The sequence below is a fragment of the Acipenser ruthenus genome, chromosome 12 (assembly GCF_902713425.1).
Source record: "Acipenser ruthenus chromosome 12, fAciRut3.2 maternal haplotype, whole genome shotgun sequence".
NCBI lineage: Eukaryota > Metazoa > Chordata > Actinopteri > Acipenseriformes > Acipenseridae > Acipenser > Acipenser ruthenus.
In genome coordinates, this window is record NC_081200.1 from 36831604 (window position 1) to 36850520 (window position 18917).

At 41.5% G+C, this 18917-nt stretch overlaps 1 protein-coding gene across 17 annotated transcripts in view; it reads right to left on the reverse strand.

The window, feature by feature from the left end:
* Nucleotides 1-18917, reverse strand: part of szt2 (SZT2 subunit of KICSTOR complex) — a 57327-nt gene that overhangs the window by 30853 nt on the left and 7557 nt on the right. For 13 of the 17 annotated variants that reach the window (XM_059035023.1, XM_059035022.1, XM_059035019.1 and 10 more), the window contains exons 10-44: nt 18639-18870; nt 18224-18353; nt 17978-18123; nt 17555-17707; nt 17210-17324; nt 16770-16966; nt 16236-16472; nt 15569-15647; nt 15122-15210; nt 13742-13910; nt 13304-13418; nt 12989-13105; nt 12693-12911; nt 12077-12183; nt 11356-11491; nt 10899-11231; nt 10574-10781; nt 10048-10095; nt 8882-9009; nt 8190-8454; nt 7522-7696; nt 7265-7357; nt 7094-7175; nt 6373-6633; nt 5567-5702; nt 5185-5295; nt 4491-4563; nt 3992-4177; nt 3411-3716; nt 2963-3293; nt 2563-2637; nt 2108-2246; nt 1702-1804; nt 1330-1456; nt 486-638 (exon numbers count right to left, since the gene is read on the reverse strand). In XM_059035023.1, coding sequence (XP_058891006.1) covers nt 486-638; nt 1330-1456; nt 1702-1804; nt 2108-2246; nt 2563-2637; nt 2963-3293; nt 3411-3716; nt 3992-4177; nt 4491-4563; nt 5185-5295; nt 5567-5702; nt 6373-6633; nt 7094-7175; nt 7265-7357; nt 7522-7696; nt 8190-8454; nt 8882-9009; nt 10048-10095; nt 10574-10781; nt 10899-11231; nt 11356-11491; nt 12077-12183; nt 12693-12911; nt 12989-13105; nt 13304-13418; nt 13742-13910; nt 15122-15210; nt 15569-15647; nt 16236-16472; nt 16770-16966; nt 17210-17324; nt 17555-17707; nt 17978-18123; nt 18224-18353; nt 18639-18870 — 5574 coding nt within the window. The remainder of the gene's footprint in view (nt 1-485; nt 639-1329; nt 1457-1701; nt 1805-2107; nt 2247-2562; nt 2638-2962; nt 3294-3410; nt 3717-3991; nt 4178-4490; nt 4564-5184; nt 5296-5566; nt 5703-6372; nt 6634-7093; nt 7176-7264; nt 7358-7521; nt 7697-8189; nt 8455-8881; nt 9010-10047; nt 10096-10573; nt 10782-10898; nt 11232-11355; nt 11492-12076; nt 12184-12692; nt 12912-12988; nt 13106-13303; nt 13419-13741; nt 13911-15121; nt 15211-15568; nt 15648-16235; nt 16473-16769; nt 16967-17209; nt 17325-17554; nt 17708-17977; nt 18124-18223; nt 18354-18638; nt 18871-18917) is intronic. The other 4 variants (XM_059035024.1, XM_059035017.1, XM_059035011.1 and 1 more) reach the window with 3 other exon arrangements.

Consider the following 18917-nt stretch of genomic DNA (forward strand, 5'->3'; position numbering starts at 1 on the left):
CTTATGACTACTGTTATTCCTGGTTTACTATACAGCATTATGAAATTATACATTCATATATATCTGAAAAATAGCCCATGAAAAGATGAGACAAATAGATCTAAATCACAGCACAGAAACTCCAATGCTTTATCTTATTCTCAAAGGAGTGAATCAGGCCTGAACACATGGTAGAACAGGAAGTGTAAACATTGGCAAGCTTGCCATCCGCATGCAAATTACTTTAATTGCATAATTAAACAGAGACCACCTTGGGGACTAGAGCCTCAACAAATCTGTACTTTCTGTCACTCAATAAAATGTCTTTTGGTCAAGATTAATAATAAAAACTAAAAAATTGCTATTTGTTTTCATTACGTGTTACGTTTCTATGTGCATTTAGCTTCCAGCAGTAAAACAAAATAACAAGACCCTGTTTGTGTGTAGACCTTTCTGTTTGGGGTGGGCAGTCTCTTAAATCCCAGCTTTAGAGCACTGTGACGTACCTCGACTGACGCCCATGTTGGGCCCCATTTTGAGTCGTGGGTGAATGTAAATGATGGTGCTCCACACAACCTCGCAGGCAAAGTGACCTGGGATGAACTGCATAGTGGCTGCCAGGTAATCTCTAGGCTGGTAACTCTCATCCGCTGAATAATCTGCAATAATTAATTATTTTTGCAAAAGTAAATTTATATCATCATCATCTATACATGAACAGTACATCTTGGTGACATGTCTGAATCACGTATATACTTATAGTTTTAGTAAAGCTTTATAAAAAGGTAGTTCTTTGGAGAGATGTCTCTAAATAGTGTCATTTGTTGAACAGATCCTTGTGCTTTTTGACCAGGAGATCATTGGACAGAAAGTCCCATCTCTCCCATCACTGAGTAGTGAGCAATCCCTCTCAAACGTTTCCAACTCTGCTACATATAAAATAGAATTAAATTAATTTACAAGATTGAGCTAAACATCTGGAAAGATGATAAATTAAACCACTAATTTGTTTTTTTGTAAAGACTATACTGCTGTGTTAAAATATTGATTCATCAGGCTGTGAGCACTGTGGAGATAGAAACAGGTCTGTAAATAAGGATACCAGGCGGGTTTTTGTCACTAACTAATGTGCAAGGAACTGCTTGACTGCTTTTTTTATTCTGCCTTTACACATTACTGCTGAAAATGAACACAGGACATACTGATCTCTGCAAACAGATTTAAAATCACTGCTAAAAAACTCCTTTAGGTTTGGTTACTGATCACAATTATGTCTCATCAGTGCATTATGAGCCGATTTAAAATGGGAGGACCTACACACACACACATATGGCAGTGGCTGTGACTCACCGTCAGTGGCGGCTGTTTGCTTCCTGTAGGTGTACAGGTTCTCACTTTTCCAGATGTCTTCCTCACTCTCTGCCACCAGCAAAGAGTTACAGATGTGACTGTCATGGAGATCTTGAAGCAGCAAGCGCTTGAGAGGGAAGGAAGAACCAGAGAGGTCAGAAGTATTCCTTCCAGGCTTCCTGCTTTGAGACCAAGTCAATCCAAAAGCACTAGAGCGTACCGATCTTAAATGCGAGTTACACCTAAAAACCAAGTCCTGTATATGTTTTTATTGAAGCTAAAATGTGGGACATTTAATGACCTATTCACAAAGAAGCCAGGGCTACATATTGGTAATTAAGAAGAGTAGGGAAGGGAGTGTTTCTGATGTACCTGGTTCACAACACGGCAGATCTCCCCAATCTTTCTCACAACCATCTGGTGTAGCTGGAGATACTGGGGCACCTCATCATCATCCTTCCCTGAATTTAGAGAGCTGTAAAAGATCAAGGAAACAGTCCCACATAGATAAACCATGTTAGAAAATCTAAGACTGACAACGTGAAAAATACAGTGCAAAAGGCTTTTAAAAGTAATCTTAGGTATTAGGTATACACAGACATGCATGACCTGTGCTGTGACTTAGTGTGTTTTGACCATCTCAACATTGTACTGCCTGGTCAGACTCAGCAGAGGATGAGAATGCAGTGAGCTTCTGTACCCAAGTTGTGCTGCGGAGGAGTCAAGCGTCCTACTGCCGAGAGCGCTGGGAAATGCACTGCACACAAGCACTGCTTACCGAGTGTGAGAGTGCACCTCCACTCTGTCCTGATGGATCTTTACGATCAGCCAGAAATCAGGCATCAAGGGGCAACGGGGGTCCTGTTCATTCATGGTGGCCCCCTCACACTCCGAGTCACTGCTCCCACCATCATAGCCTGAGGAGAGAGTAAAGGTCAGGCACTTGAATGTATTTGTATTTGCTTGCGATTGTAAGTCGCCCTGGATAAGGGCGTCTGCTAAGAAATAAATAATAATAATAATAATAAAGATAGACAAATGAACAGTTGGAACAACAGCTGATTTCATTTTGAGATGTATTTGTGTAAATGTCAACGGGTGATGATTAATGGTTGTGCAAGTGCAGGAGTGTCTCCACAGCAAGTATACCAGCTCAAAGGGTTTCCCTGTATAATATATATATATATATATATATATATATATATATATATAAACAGCAGACTGAATCCTTACCCAGCATGTCAGAGTCCAGACTTCCCTGACTGGAGACCACACTCTGTACACGACTAGGCCGCACCCGCCCACTGCCTGCAAAGGAACCACAAACTGCTTGACTTTTCTTATTCTCTTTAATCCACTGGGTCTATTCCAAGTAACTAATTCATACTGTTGACACTTTACATTTAATTTTTTTTTTAATAGATTTTGAAAAGAAAGTTTAAACCAAAAGGAGTGCAGTGGTCAATATGGCTAGTATTAGACATCCGCCTGAGCATCGGTGTATTTGGAAGGGAAATCTCAATGGCCACGCGCTCAAGAGTTTAGAGAAACGGAGACGCTACTGTACCCGTGTTACAAGCTGATTGCTGTAAATAAAACTGATCTTATTGAAACTGATGAGAAATGTGCTCACTCTGGGTGGTGGTCAGCACAGACTCAGCCAGGCTCACTGCCGAAGGGGTTTTCGGGGGAGAACTCTGTTCTGTTCCTTTGTCCATGCTAATGCTTGGCTGCAGGCAGGGAGCACTGGATTGGGATGGTTCAGGTCTTGGAGTAATGTCAGTGCTAGTTTGGGAGGGCTCAGGTCTGGTAGAGGGGGTGCTCCCCTCCTCATCTTTCAAAATGGGAGACCCGTTCTCCCGCTGGCTTGCTTTGTCGCTTGCAGTCGTCTCAGAAACAGCCTCTGGAAATGGGTCTTTCGCTGAATCCACTCCACTAGCAGGTTTTTTCTCCTCAGCTGAAGCCTGAGAATGAAAAAGGAAAGTTTGTGGCAGAATTTTACACCAACACAGAAAAGTATGCTAACAAGATCATTTAAATTTTTTTTTAAAAAGTATATTTTGTTAAAACACATTTCTCACCACTATGTTCTCCTCTCTCCTCGCCAGCTCGGGATCGCTGTCCAGTGACACAGCTATCTTTCCTGCTGTGTTCTGATTGGCCAGCTGGTGGGCCTTGCACATTTCCTTACATTCTGCAGTGTGACTGGCTTGTTGAGAGGTCCTGTCTAATTCCTCCCCCGGCCCCAATGATTCACTCGTACTGCTCTCTGCAAGCTTCTTCACCGTTGCCAGTCTCTGCGAATGCAGCCGGCTCACTGACACGTAGTAAAAATTGTCCTTTTCTTCGTTCAGTAGGTACCCAGACAGGGACATTCTCCGGAACTCCTGTTAAATGAGAGAGAGAAGAGGTGTGGATTTATTGCCCTTAGATTGAGATTAACTGGAAATAACATGTTCTTGTAGGTACTTAACAGAAACTAAGAGGATTTATTGGATCAGACAGAGCTATTTGCTCATGATGAAATCTCACAAAGTTAGTAGTGGTTTTCAAAAATTATTTTATGCTGCAATGCCTCTTAAACAAAAAAAAGCAAATGTGTATATTTAATGATGTGTCATTTTAAAAAAGGAGCCCAATGTGTTCTCCAGGCTCAGCTAACCTCTTTAAACTTCTCCAGCGATTGCTCAAGCCCGAAGACGAACTGAAGAGGGACAACCTCGCAGTGGCACTGTGGCCTGCCAGGGGACCGGGACACATGATCCGCTACTTTCTGCAGCGTAGCGGTGCTGATGATCTTGGAGTGGCGCAGGGCAGACACGATCTCATCTTCCAGGACCCAGCGGATCTGTGAGCACAAGGGGAGAGGGGAATTTAGGTTAATCAAGCTGCAGCAAAAAGCTTCACTATTAGGAATATGAAATGTGGAAGGATGTTTGCATGTGCACACAAACGGAGCAGTTTATGGGTAAACAAAGTCTAACAACGTGTAGCTGCAATATATGGAAGTAGAAACATATCTACATTGGGGCAACAGTATATTTTACACACACAGGTACTTAAATGTACCTTAAACAGTTCAACTAGGCTGGAATGGGAATTCCCTACCTCTCTGGTTTGTTTGACTTTTAATTAAAAAGCACTAGATCTTGGATTCTGACCTCATCCATGGTGGCCAGCACTGCCTGCCTGTGTGGGTCTGGGAGTTTGGAGAGGGGGTCTCCACTCGTCAGCCTGCAGAGAAAGAAAAGGAGATCGCATTGCAAGATCTGCGTCAAACATTACAGAAAATATACCAGGGGAAGCTAGCTTGCTGGAGAACTTGCCGATGAGTCTTTACAATGCACCACACCAACCACAATACTTTAACCCTTTACAGTCCATTTATTCAGCGCCCGTCAGGGGCGTGGGGTCTAATTTATTTTCACACAAGCTGTTTATTTTATAATTTTTTTCACAGTAAAGCAGGTTTAAAAGGCACTGCATATCAAAAGGACACTCAGTACTGCATCTCCAGCCCTGCCCCACTCCTTGTTCGGCCACTGAAAGCTTTTCTCTGCTTTTTCTTGAGAAAAAACGACTAGAGACCTGTGCTTGACGTCTTTTTGATGATGTCAGACAGGTTCCGACATCGGACCGGAAAGGAAAAATTGTAATGCTGGGCCTGGTCCGACATAGGACCGCAAAGGGCTAATCTCACTTAGTCATACCCACGGTAGTATGATACTTACCCTTTTTGCACAGAACAATACCCTGCCCTCCCGACATAGCCACTCTTTTACACCATATCCACCCCCCATGTTCCCTACCCACCCCAGCACATCAATGTGCTCTTCGCCACAGTGCCATACCCACCCATCCCCTCCTGCTGAAGGAAGCCCTTCCTGCATGAGCTCTTCATCGGAGCGGTAGGAGGAAGGCTGGCCTGGGGAGCGGGTCAAGGATATGCTGCTCTCCGATGTATATCTGAAACAAACAAGAAACCTTTTTTTCCCCCAGTATTTCTGGCCAGTCCATCCATTTCATCTGAAAGATACACATCTATCCTATCAGCGTTTTCAGATTTGTAGATATAAAATTTCTGAAAAATGGTCTAGGATTAGTAAAAAAGGAGGATAACTATTGAGTTGGAAAAGAAAGGCGAAGGTAGCCACAATATGTCATGAAATATTTAATGTGTCGCCATCAATCAATATGTCTTCAAAAGATTTTTCTGGTCCCCGGTCTTGTGTCTTACCTGTTGTGATGTATGTCTGAGGTCATGACTTCGATCAGCGGCAGAGTCAGAACAAAAATATCCAGCGTGACTGACAGATCATTCAGGTCGATGGACTGAAGGGAGTCAGCATTCTCCAAGCAGGCAATTACCTCCCCTGCAACACATACAATCAGAACACATCAATCTGGTCAGCCTCACCTCCACGAGACAACCTCATGGAACAGATATATCTGAAAATATTATGGAATTTATAGGTGGTCTAAGAAGTTCACACTTCACACATTATATCAGTACCTCTAAAAGACAATTAAAGCAGAAATATCAAGAGACCCTACAAATGGATGACCAATCAACCTGGCTCCTATAGAACCAACCTGAATTGAAGAACTGCATCAGAAAGTGTTTACCCTCCTGAAATTTGAAACTTTTATGTAGTGCAAAAATAAACAAAATAAATTCAATGACAAACGTTTCGACTAGAAGTCTCTCGAAGTCTTCAATATCTTCAATCCACTGAAAACATAGAAAGCGTTCTAGTCGAAACGTTTGTCATTTAATTTGTTTGCTTTCTTTTAGCACTTCTAAATGGAAATTTTAAAGAAAAAAACAGGAGCTTCCTATTGTACACTGCACACAGTAGATGTATACAAGGTGTAGTGCTCCCATCAAGGACATCTCTCTCCATCATGACTTGGCAGTGAGTTATCCATTCAATCCAATCAGAATCACAGATTGAAGGATACCATATTTACTTTTATACAAAATGAACCGTTTCTGAACTTGGTTGGTGTTTAAATGATCAGCCGGGGTTGGGGAATCCTCACCCAAGCAGGTGGGCAGTGTCTGTGTGGGCAAGGAGCCGTGGCAGTTCTTGACACTAATGGAACAGGTCAGGTGCACAAACAGGGGTGGCATCTCCTGCTGGGGGCCCTCAGGCTCCAGGAGGGAGTCGCCGTCCAGGATGCTGAAAGAGTCCTCGTCCTGGTTGGAGTCATGGTCAGTGAACTCGCGGTTCAGACGTTCACGGTACTCTACCTCCAGGTCTGTGTCGCTCTCTGTCACGATGCAGCACCCCGACACATTCTCTGCACAGGGGGCAATAACACACAGCAAGTGATGGGGTTGCACGGCTCTCAGATAAACTGTTAAGCTTCGTAAGCAATTGATGGTCTACAGCGGAGTTTAAATCTGGGGCAGGCGAGACAGGAAATAATTTAATTTTGCAAAAGAAATTAAAATCTCATGGCAAGAAAGGAAAAGGTCAACATCAAACAAAACATTGAAGATAGTATTTTATTTATTTAGTATGGTGGTTGACTTCTGTTTATGATCTCTATACATACAATATATATATATATATATATATATATATATATATATATATATATATATATATATATATATATATATATATATATATATATTTGTATGATTTCGATGCAATCCAATAAGAGCTGTGATGGCCTTTTATATGAAAACTGTACAACTTCATACTTTTTTCTCATTGACCGATTCCCACCTACTTTCCGTGGAATCAGTTCTTACCATCCTCTGTGGCTAGTTCTGCCTCAGACACCTCAATCTCCTCACTCTGTCTTCTGTCAGCCTCTTCACAATCCGACACCACCTGAAATAATTCACATTAAAGTGAGGTTTACCGGGACTGATGTAATTAATCCAGTACATAACTCCTGTCTAACTCTTCGTTACACTCACCTCCTTCTTAGCAGATGGGGGGCAGTAGAAAAAGTAATGAGGATTCGAAGGCACGGTCTTAAAGTATTGAGCACCGATTTCCAGAAACTTTTCCTACAAAAAGTGAAAAAATGTTAATAAATAAATAACACGTAATCTATGTCACAGATACTATTCTATTCAAAATAAGAGTCGTTTAGTATGAACAGGAATGCCATGGAAACTGGTACATTGAAAAAAACTGCTGTTTCAGATGTGTGGAGAACTACAGTACCTACCTGGATGATTTTATGCAAGTCAGGATAATATTCACATTTCTGCTGCGTCTGCAAGAGTGAAAGAGGGAACTCGGGGTATATCTTATTGGTTTTCTGGACTGCAGATGCAATGGGGGAGGAGGGTGTGGAGGGTTTGCCTCGAGATTCTGCTTCACTGGCGTCTTCAGTCTCCACACTGCAAAAACAAAAACCATACAGCCAAAACACAGCCATTACTCTGTCTCAAAACTACTTTAAGTTGCTAGTTTTCTTGAAAGCTCTTCAAGAGTTAATTGCTCATCACTCTCTCACTGTAAACCACAGTGTTGCCCTCTCACTTCAGTAGCATAAACATACCTTACATCTCATCAGGAGATAAAACTAATCCAGTAGATTTATTGATTACAATACTATTGCAATGTTTTATGTTGAATATAATTCCTAAAAGTTATTTTAAGACACTGTCCAGCTTCTAATGCCAACATGTAGAGCCTTTTTGCTTTGGGTCTATTTAACCCAACAAAGCTCCCACTTAACATAAGTAAAAATGGGTTATGAAGCTACAAGGAAAATCAAGTTTGCTCTGCTAAGTTTTCCCTAGAACAAATTTAAAATACAGACATCCTGTTTAGGTCAATTATAGAAATCATGTCAGTACTAGGAGAGCTAAGAAAGGGCCTGTCTAGTACCTTGAGGAGGAGGCGAGCGGCCCTCTCCCTGCTCCCTCCTCTGTCTTTCCAATGCCGATGGTGAAGGTGGTTGTGGGCCTGCCCTCCATGTTCTCTGTCGCCCCTTGCTGCTCGTAACGCTCCCTGAAAACACGGATGTGGCCGCAGAGTGTCTGCAGGAAGGGGTTGATGTCGATTTCCTGCAGGGACTCCTCACAGTAATCCATTGTCGTCAGCACGTCCTGGGAGCTGATATTATAGGACTGTTGCAGACTGCAGAACACCCCTGCGGAGGAAGAGGAGGGTGAAGAAACACAGCTTTAAACCTCATCACAAATGCACAGGTCACCAATGCCCAACCTTGAATTTATTAGGAGTCATTGTTCTGCGACACAAGATCACTGCCAAAGCAAAACAAATCCAACTTCATATATAAAAAGACAAAGTACTTTCTCTTAGTAGTAAACTAACGGCTGCTCTCCCAGGCATTCACTGGGGAACTTCAACAAGGTCATTCTTTGCCAAGGGCAACTTTCATAAGAAGGGCTGTAGAGCTGTTCTAGTGCCCTATGTTTTAAGGTCTCAGAGTTAAGTGTTCAGTTAAAGATGGTAAACGCATAAAACAAATTGCTTAAGAAAGTGACACTCTGGCAGGAACCTGGGAAAGATAGAAATGTGTCAGAGAGAAGCCGGAACAGGAGAAGGGACATTACCTTTGACATAGCACTGATGGTAGTGTTCCTGCAGCTGACTGCAGTAGCTAGTGAGCTCCTTTTGTTTGCGAGGGTGTGCCAGGAGGTCAGCCCAAGAGGAGCTGGAGATGCGCTCCTGAGACAGGGACCTGTGGACAAACACAGCCAGGATCTATAGATGGAGCTCTCTGTACACCAAAAGGTACTCAATTGCAAAAGCATGAGCAAGATACTGTATGAGCAGCAATCAAACACATCAAAACTGCCAACTGAAGCCAGACAATAAACACATAATAATGTTACTGTGTACTGTAAAGGTACAACCCTAAAGATCCTTTCCTTTCTATTCCAAATATGCCATTTCTGTGAAGTGTTAGAGAGACCCGAAGAGAGCAAAGACCACCACACACTAAGAAAATTCTTGGTCAAAGTCAACACCAGAGTTTCCGGTCATATCTTTCCATATGTTCTCTCCTAAATCAACTATTTATAAACTCCTCAACAGCTGAAACATTCACTTGTATTCTTTCCTTTCAACACATATTCCATGTTTGATGCTTGCCCTAGTTTTTTAAACTTTATAAATCTCTTGCTATCTGTGATCCAGAAATACAGGTGGTTACAATTTCTTGGTTGTAAAGTCTGACACTGGCAGGAAGAAGAACCCCCTCTTAACCAATACAAACAAGCCAAAAATTGCTGTAAAAAGCCACGTTTCCCTGAAAGCCACGCAGGCCTCTACTCGTTCCTGACTCATGGTGTTCGGAAGCAAACGTGCCACAAAGCAAAATCGGCCTCAGACAGATTAGAAACAAGGTTAACAAAAGCCCTCTTTTAAACCAAACCAAAAGCAGATGCACCGGTGCTTTGAAAAGGCAGACTGGACCATTAATTTGTAACATTAATAGTTTTGCACTTTGGCTTAACCCTTTGCTGCCCAGTACCCAACATATTTGACATTGACAAAATAGGCATTAAATAGGCATGGGAACATAACCAGGGCAGTAAAGGGTTAAAGACCATAATAAATCTGCAGCCAGTTGGAGTGCTCAGAGTCTTAGTAATGTAAAGGCCAGTTCCTGCGATTCAAAGACCATCACTATTCCAGAGCAGCACATGTCTCCCAGCCCCAGGCATTGAACAAACTCTAAAAGGGAAGGTGGACAGGAAGCAATCTTCTATGCTACCTGGACTTCATCTGCTGTAAAAACTCCCAGGAACCAGCATCTTGAGGTCTGTTCACATCCAGATAAAAATAAAAATAAATAAACATACATACATATACATTTTATCCCAATAACTATAATCCCAATAACTATGAATCATGTATTTATGTTTATCCTAAAAAGAAAAAAACACAATATATATATATATATATATATATATATATATATATATATATATATATATATATATATATATATATAAATCTTTTTAGAATAAACATAAATATATGATTCATAGTTATTGGAATTTTAACTAGAAACAAAGCCCAAAAACAAAATATAACAATATAGTGTATTAAAAAATTAAAGCGTGTTTCAAAACCAGGAGTTGTGAAGCTTTTTACCCAGACAATAAAAACAAATTCTAGCACTGTGGTCATTCAAAATCTATTATAGTATATGATTCTCTGGCCCACAACATTAAGCCCTGCCCCTGTAACCCTCCCTTCCTCATAATCCCAGCCGCAATGCTGGGAGATCATTGTACCTGAAGAAGATGTCCCGTGGCAGCCTCTCCCCACGGGAAGGAACCAGCTGCTCCCTCAGGGACTCCAGTGAACAGTTATAGATGTAGACGGGGCAGCGTGGCCTGTGGTGGTCGGTCCCGTCCAGTTGCGTCATCTGTCGACTGAACGAGATGTGGACATCTCTCTTCTGGGGCTCAGCAAACTGAACTCCTTCCCTCTCCTCTACCGCTAGAGAAAGGGAGAGTATAGGTTATTAGCACAACCAAAACTGAGCTACCCTACCTGTACAAATGCACACAACAACTCAACACCACTGCAGACAGCAGCTTTTGACTTGGATCCTACCAGTTTGTGTTGTGTTATCCTGCTGCTCCGTCACCCCACCAGACCAGCCCTCACTCGGAGCTGGCGACAGTACTGGCGTGCTTCTCTTGGGGGTGCTGTCATGTAGAGGAGAGAGCAATGCAGACCCAGGGCTAAACTGATCCGCACTGCAACCATTATTTAAAGGGATGATTCCCAGCTCTGCCTCCATGTCTGGGTTCACCGATTGTTTTTCCAATGATAGGGTGTGACTCGGACTCTGTTGGGTCAGTTCTACCTGCTGGGTTTCCTCCTCTCCCAGGGATGTGTGGTTCAGGGGTCTGTCCAGCCCTGATGCCATCAGCCTCTGTATATCTAAAAAGAAAAACAACACAGTGCAGCAGTCCCTGGTAGTGCACGTCCAACTTGGGCGTGGCAATAAGACTATGCAGAATGCATTAGCGGGCAGACTGCTATCCTTTAGCTGTGGGGTCCTTACCTGCAAAGGTGGCTGGAAGGAAGGTGAGGAAGAACTGTGAATTGATGTACTTGGCGTAACATTTCCACTGAGCGGTTGGGGTCTCGCTTGCAGCTTGGATGGTGTCCTCATCTGCCAGCTCTAAATTTCCCAAACTCTGCAACCAATCCAAAAAACAGCTCTTTAAAAACAAGGTGTGTATGCCCACCATACACATGAGTTGATAGAGGTGGAAAATGTTGGATTGCTATCCTCAAGAGAGTTCCATTGAAATGAATGATACAAGTCATTTTGCCTCCTTTAAAAAGGTTACTCTTCAAGCTGTAGTGTGTTACATTAAAAAGCACTTGAATGGTTTGTGGCATGAAACTAGACTTTGTTCAAGAATTCAATTTGGTTGCAGGCCCCAAAAACAACAAAAAAAACAAACACACACACACACACACACTTTGGGGTAGAGTGTAGAACAGGGAACATTTATATAGAACATTCAGCTTCTGCTATTTATAATCACTACATAATAGAGCTTATTGGATCTTTCCCACAGATGTCCTTGTACAGTATTTGTTTTGAATGGTTTACAGAGATATACATTTTTTTTTTTTTTGTTCCTTACAATTATACAGGTTTCATCTAAAACTGAGCACATTTAGTCAGATTTAAAAAGAAAAAAATAATAATAATAATACATTTTAAAAAAGCAATCCTACAAAAATTCTGAACCAGTAGTATGTTACATCACCTGCAGAGTGCTGGTTGAACCCGTGACCTCCTTGCTGCTCCCAACAGTGTGGAAAGACATCCCTGTATCCTGTCTTTCCAGGGACTTGCTTGACTTCAAGCACTCCTCTACAGACAATACAAGAGTTTACAGTGTTACCGAGCAGGCTGTAGTGTTTAAAACAAAACCCATTACTTACAGCTGCAGCCTCATGAGCTATCGTCATCGCATCTGCTATTCATATTCTAATTAAGTACAATGGTGCTGATGCTGTTCACTTTACTTGTTCAATCAGAAACAAGTTATTAGCTTTGCAGTAGTAGGCTTTTTATTTGATCACATGAGGTCGCTGATCCAACGAAAATGCAGGTAACAAACTTTTTTGTATCATTCTGCAAAGTCTTTACTTATTTTGGGATAATACATATGTATATATTTTACTTTTCATATAGTATTTGTGCATAGCACATTTTCCCCAAGTAGTAAAATTAAAATGGCATAAGTGCAGTTTCTTTGATTGCGATTTTAACTTTAGCATAATTGGAACTAGGATCTTGGAAGGCAGTCCAATAAATGAACTACCTTTAAGATGGTCTTCATTTTTCTGTGATCAGCTAGCTACTAGCCCAGCTATTACCTTTAATGACAGGCAGTGTAAAGGGAGCCACATGCCCATCTCGATCTCTCTGCAAGATCTGCTGCATGAAGGCCGCATGGTCGGAATCAGCCAATGGGATTTCACGGTCGTTCAGGTCCTGTTGAAGGCATCCGTGAAAAAGATTCAGCAGCAGCTCGTTGGGCAAGCAGGATGAACCTTGGGACGCCTCTTCCTCTTCCTCTTCCTCTTCCTCTTCCACTGCACAAAATGGCAATAATTTGTGATTTGAAACAATTCCCAGAAAAAGGACTGATGTTAATCAAAAAATACATTACCTCTACTGAAAGTCAGGAAAAAGATCTCTATCTGCTGGCACTTTGGTAGAAGTTTCATTAGATCAAACTGGAAGGGAACAGTGTGGATACAGTCGCTGCTGTGGATGTAGTCACCTGCTAAAGAAATTAAAACACAATGCATGTTGCGATCTCTTTAACCTATGGACTAGATGTCCATTTGACAAAGATCTGAGGCAGGCAATCTCAACTCGTCCAGACTATTCCATTGCAGGACTTTGTTTCAAACAGTTCTTTAAGTATTCAATTGAGCCTGTTGAATATCAAATAAGAAAATATAAAAGATATGTGACCTACCCCCAGCCCCCTTTACCCCACCAATGGGAGAGATGTGGTCCTTATTCTGACACAGCTGGATCAGATACTCAAAGGTCAGCATTGTGGACATACACGCCATGTCCCCAGGGAAAATCTACAACCAACAAAAACACAAACAATACAGATTTATTTTCAAGTGCTATACATATAACACATTTCATAAACATATAATTATATATATATATATATATATATATATATATATATATATATATATATATATATATATTATACACACACACACACACACACACCTAAAACATTAAAAAAAAAAATAAGCTCTTGGTTGTCAATATTTAAGTTAAATGTTTTATTTAATGCAGACAAAAAAATGCAATATATAAAAAACATATAAAGTTAGAGCCTCTTTAATTCGGGAAGAGAAAAAACACACAGGAATGTATATCCAGGACTGACCGCTTGTGGTATCTCCTGGTAGGGCAGTCCTTGGAGGTAACTGCAATTCTCAGAGGTGGTGAAAACGCTGCCGCTCTGAGGCTCCACCCAGCACTCAGTCACCAGGTTCAGTTCGGCGTCCATCTCTATTGCCTCCACCTCTGTGTCATTGTCATCGTCTGTGGAGAAGCTGAAGCACACACAACATGTTTACTACAGCTAATACCTGCAGTACACAGGAGTCATTTCAAACTCAGCTAACAAGAGAAACAGAAAACGCAGCACGGGGGAGTAAATGAATCACAGCTTTCTGGCTTTCTCTGATAAAGCTTCAGATACTGTAAAGTGAAGATCAATTTTCAGCTCATGGTGTATGTGCAGAAATTATTATTTTATTATTATTTGTTTATTTAGCAGACACCTTTATCCAAGGCGACTTACAGAGACTAGGGTGTGTGAACCATGCATCAACTGCAGAGTCACTTACAAATACGTCTCACCCGAAAGACGGAGCACAAGGAGGTTAAGTGACTTGCTCAGGGTCACACAATGAGTCAGTGGCTGAGGTGGGATTTGAACCAGGGACCTTCTGGTTACAAGCCCTTTTCTTTGACCACTGGACCACACGAAAGAATGAGTTAAACAGATTGATACAAATGTAATGTTAATGACAAAGTAATAACAGCGCTATTCATTTTACAAACCACTTCACTGATAAGCCATAAAAGGAAATATGGCCTATAACGATTTTAACTGGACATTTCACAGCCAAGCTCATGTTCAATTTCTTAGATTTTGTACCTTTTAATTATTGCATTAGAATTACTTGAGCAGCATCAGACGCAGCACGATGTTCTTCATGAATGTGCAGTTGCTTACAAATTGTGACATCTAGTTTAGTGTTTTGTTGTTCAACTCTTATGTGCTATTTAATAAAATAAAAACAACAAAACTAATGACATCTTGCTAAGACATATGATAAATACTGAAAACACAGAGATCATCTGAACTTACTGGCAAAGAACCGGATGCCTATTCTCTTAACTGGTTAAGTCCAAGTTGAGTGCTTTATCATGACAGATGCAGGAGATATTTCAGGGAAGTAATCTAATTCCATTGTATGTAATTAGACTACTTCTAATAGATTTGGTAATCTATTCTGTGTTAGAATTATAATCCCTAACTTTTGTCATGCTAATGTTTCAAAGGCATAAGAAACAAGTCCCTTTTCACAATTATTATTATTATTATTTATTTCTTAGCAGACGCCCTTATCCAGGGCGACTTACAATGAACTATACATATCCTGCTATTTGTGCTCACCTGAGTACCTACTGTACGGTTACAGCACAATAAAAAAAAAACAAAGGAAGATGGGACTCTGAACCCCATTGGTCCTACCTGTCCTTGGTGGAGGTTGAGTGGGGTGGGAAAAGGGTGTACTGTACGATGCAGGTGTGGGTCTCGCCATCCCCATCACCAGACGTGTTCTGCAAGCAAGAACAAATGGAGAAAGAAAATTCTGTGACACATATCTCCTTCTTTCACAACATCTTCCACTGGTGGGCTGGTATCTTTAGCAAGAGCCCACTGCTCCACCCCAGGTCCTAAATGTAAGTTACTTCATCTTTGATGCATCCAGGAATCCCACTTCTCCACATTTAACAAAGACAATAGCAAAAACCATTCAAACAGAGCCCACGATAACTATTGTCAGAACAAATTCAGAAAGTCTAACATTGGGGTGTACACATTGCTAACTGTATGGATTGTCTTTATAAAGCAGTTTATAAAGTGTAAGAATACTGTGTCTGCTACTCAGGGGTGCTGCAGAACGCTGAACCTCACCTTCATCGGCAGCTCCGTCACCATGTTGACAATTCCTTCTCCACTGGCCGCAAAATGAAACCCTTCAGCCAGACGGATTCTGAATAGATTAAAAAAAGAGAAGCACAGGTATAGAATGCTGGGATAATGGGAATTTCTGTTAATGACATTTCTCTCAAGCATAAAACATAGATATCAATTCTGAAAGAGCTAGGACTAACAGGTTGTACTAGGCCATGCCCTCCAGTGTTGGCAGACCTTGGCCCTAGCAGTGCAATGCATTGTTTTGGGAAAAAAAACTGATTCTTTTTACCAATTAGTGACCTTGTCTCCTAATCAGAAAACACAAAATGAAGGACTGGCACTGTGCACTGTGGTTGGGTCTGGCCAGTGCTGATTACAGCGAATAGAATAAATCAATGAGACATTGGAAATCTGACCATCTAGAAGAGATAAAAGGTCCGGAACAGTCATTAGCTTAAACAAGTTATTGTCTCCTTCAGCAGTTCTTGTGACAAATTCTCCAGATAGTGTGCAGTTTTTTTCTTTAGTATACACATAAATAGTAGTACAACGTAATAATAGAATACAATATTTAATTTTTATTTATTTTTTTGCCAAACAAATCACCATAGAAAAAGCATAGCAAAGCTCAAAGAAATAGAATAAAAAGGTGTCAGGTTCTTACTCAGAGAGTATGGAGAGAATCTGTGCCATGGCAGGCAGCGGCACAGGGAGACCAAGCCCCGACTGCACTGCCCACACCCAGCGCTGGTGGTAGAAATAGCGAGAGAGGGAGGCCAGGGTGGAGGAAGCCGTGCGACTGGCTGCCATGGTGAGAGGTGCCGACACTGTGGGCGTCTGTGCAAAATTCTCCATGTTCAGGATAAACGGGGTCCGGTAGTCCGAAGGAAGATTTTCATACCTGAGAGGGGAAAACAGAAGGAGGGTCAGGAGGTCCGTGTGTTACAGTATAGCTTCTGTTTCAATTAAGTTCACCAGCAAGTCAGTCAAAATTTAAATAAACTACTGCAGTTCTGTGTGAAAGTCTATTTTTGAGCATCACAGTGTTTCATCAAAACTGTGCAAAAAAATGTTTTAGGCAAGCTCATTATTTAGTCATGGAGGAACCAAGATTCTATTCTCCATTGGGATACCTGGCTTGTATTAAACTGAAAGGAACACAGGCGGAGGTATTGGTGTTGAATACCCTGGCCGTTACCTAATGAGAAGCTTCTCCAGAGGTTTGTTCAGCACGACGACGCAGGGCCTGTCCGACAGCGATGGCTGCGTAGGGGGTAATTTAGACGGGGAAGTGTTTCCCAGGATCTTTCGCTTCACCTTGGGGGTGGCCTCCTTGCTCTGCACTCTGTGTGGGAATCGCAGCTGAAGAATCTGGTCCCGAAGAGCATCCACGATCTGTAGGGTATAGAGAGCACCCTTTAGTTGAAACTTGAAAGCAGGCACAGTCAGCTATTTTAGTGTTATGCAACAGCATTTAAATGTTTGGTCTATGGGCTTCATTATGCCGAAAAGAGTAGCGAAATAACAATTCTTAATACAATCCTCTGCCCTCTTCCCCTTTTTGATTATTCACATTATTTTCTAAATATATATTTTTTTCGATGCTTCTGTTACACATACTTCACAAGCAGTCCCTACCTTGTTTCTGGTGTGAGCCAGAGTTCCAATGGGAAACCCCAGTCTCAATACCATGCACGGAGCCTTGGAAATCAGGCGGAGAAGGTAAAAGGAGGTAGGGGGCTGATCAGGGGCACTGGCAGAAAAGAAAATTCTTTAGTTGCAAATCACTCCACAAAATGCAGACATGTTGCTGCATTTCACCCTGGACTCACCAGTGGGTAAGTATCCTGAGAGTCAGTAACATTAGTTTTGGTACAATCTGTCATTACAACATGGCCAGCATTCAGAAATTTCATTATTCTAAGTTAAAGCCAAAGTAAAAAAGTAAAATAAGTGGATACTGTGGGAAGGGGAGGTGTGTACCTGTATAAGAGTTTGACGTAGGAATAGCCCTCCACCAGGACAAAGCTGCTCCAGTCCCGGAGCAAGGAGGTGAGTGCGGAGTGAGAGATGCGGCACTGAATGGTGCTGTAGCGCCCATTATTTCCTGGAGTGTGTAGGTGCTTGGGAACAGGGCTGCAATAACAACCAAAAACTTAAATGTATAAAATGTCTTTCAGTTGAATTTGAGCTGTGGTCTAAACTACGGAATGACCTTCTTAAAATGCCAGTTATATATTTCAACAAAAAGTAGGGACATAATTTATGACACAAATGTAATTCAGAATTTAAAACTGAACAATTAATTAAAATTGCAGGATATGTGCAACCTGTCATGCCAATATTGAGCATTGCAGGTTTATTTTTTTATTAATACAGCTAAACACATGGCAATCAAATTCTTACATGTCATGCTCCAAGATGATTGCAATGCGATGCATGTGGAGCCACCTTTGCCAGAAGTTGGCATCCATGGAAAGGATGGGCTTCCAGTACGAAGCGAACTGGGAGTGACTGGAGTCCTTGGAACCGCTGTGCTGGAGAGACAGAACCTGTGGGAGAGAAAAAAATAAATAAAAAAATCAGCCTCTATTCTCTTGCTGTGTAATTCCAGAATCCAGAATCATCTTGAGGACTGAAGCAGGATCTTACTGGAGTAGTGGACCCGGGCGGGATGTAGAAGAGGGGAACCCCATTCTTGGTGCTCTCCGGGATTGTGTAGTGCTCAGGAATCGAATTAAAGGATTGCAGGAGCATCAGCATTTGGTCAGTCTGATTTATACTGAGAAAGATTAAAACAGAAAATCACCATTGCAATTATTCTGAAGAAATGTAAATGTTATATATATATATATATATATATATATATATATATATATATATATATATATATTATATATATTATATATATATATATATATATATATATATATATATATATATATATATATATATATATATAAATAAACACACACACACACACATACATATATATATTCCAATAAACAAGTCTGGTTTAGTTATGTAAAACATTGTGTTAATAGATCTCTAGGGCAGTATGCCTGACCTCTGCAGAGTGTTCCAGAAGCGGCGGATGACAGAGGTTCGGTAGGGGCTGGAGATGGGTTTCCTCATCGTGCAGCTTATGTCATGCAGGATGTCATAGCTCCCTTCCATCGTTACCTCCACCCACGTGCTGCGTTTCACAGGGTCCAACGGCCAGGGTGCCACGACTAGATACTCGATCCGCATGTTGTGCTTCCATATAAGCACCAGCTTCACCTCCAGCTGGGTGCCACCTTTCAAAACAAGAGGGTCACTTGAGCATTCCAAGTATGCTTAAAGA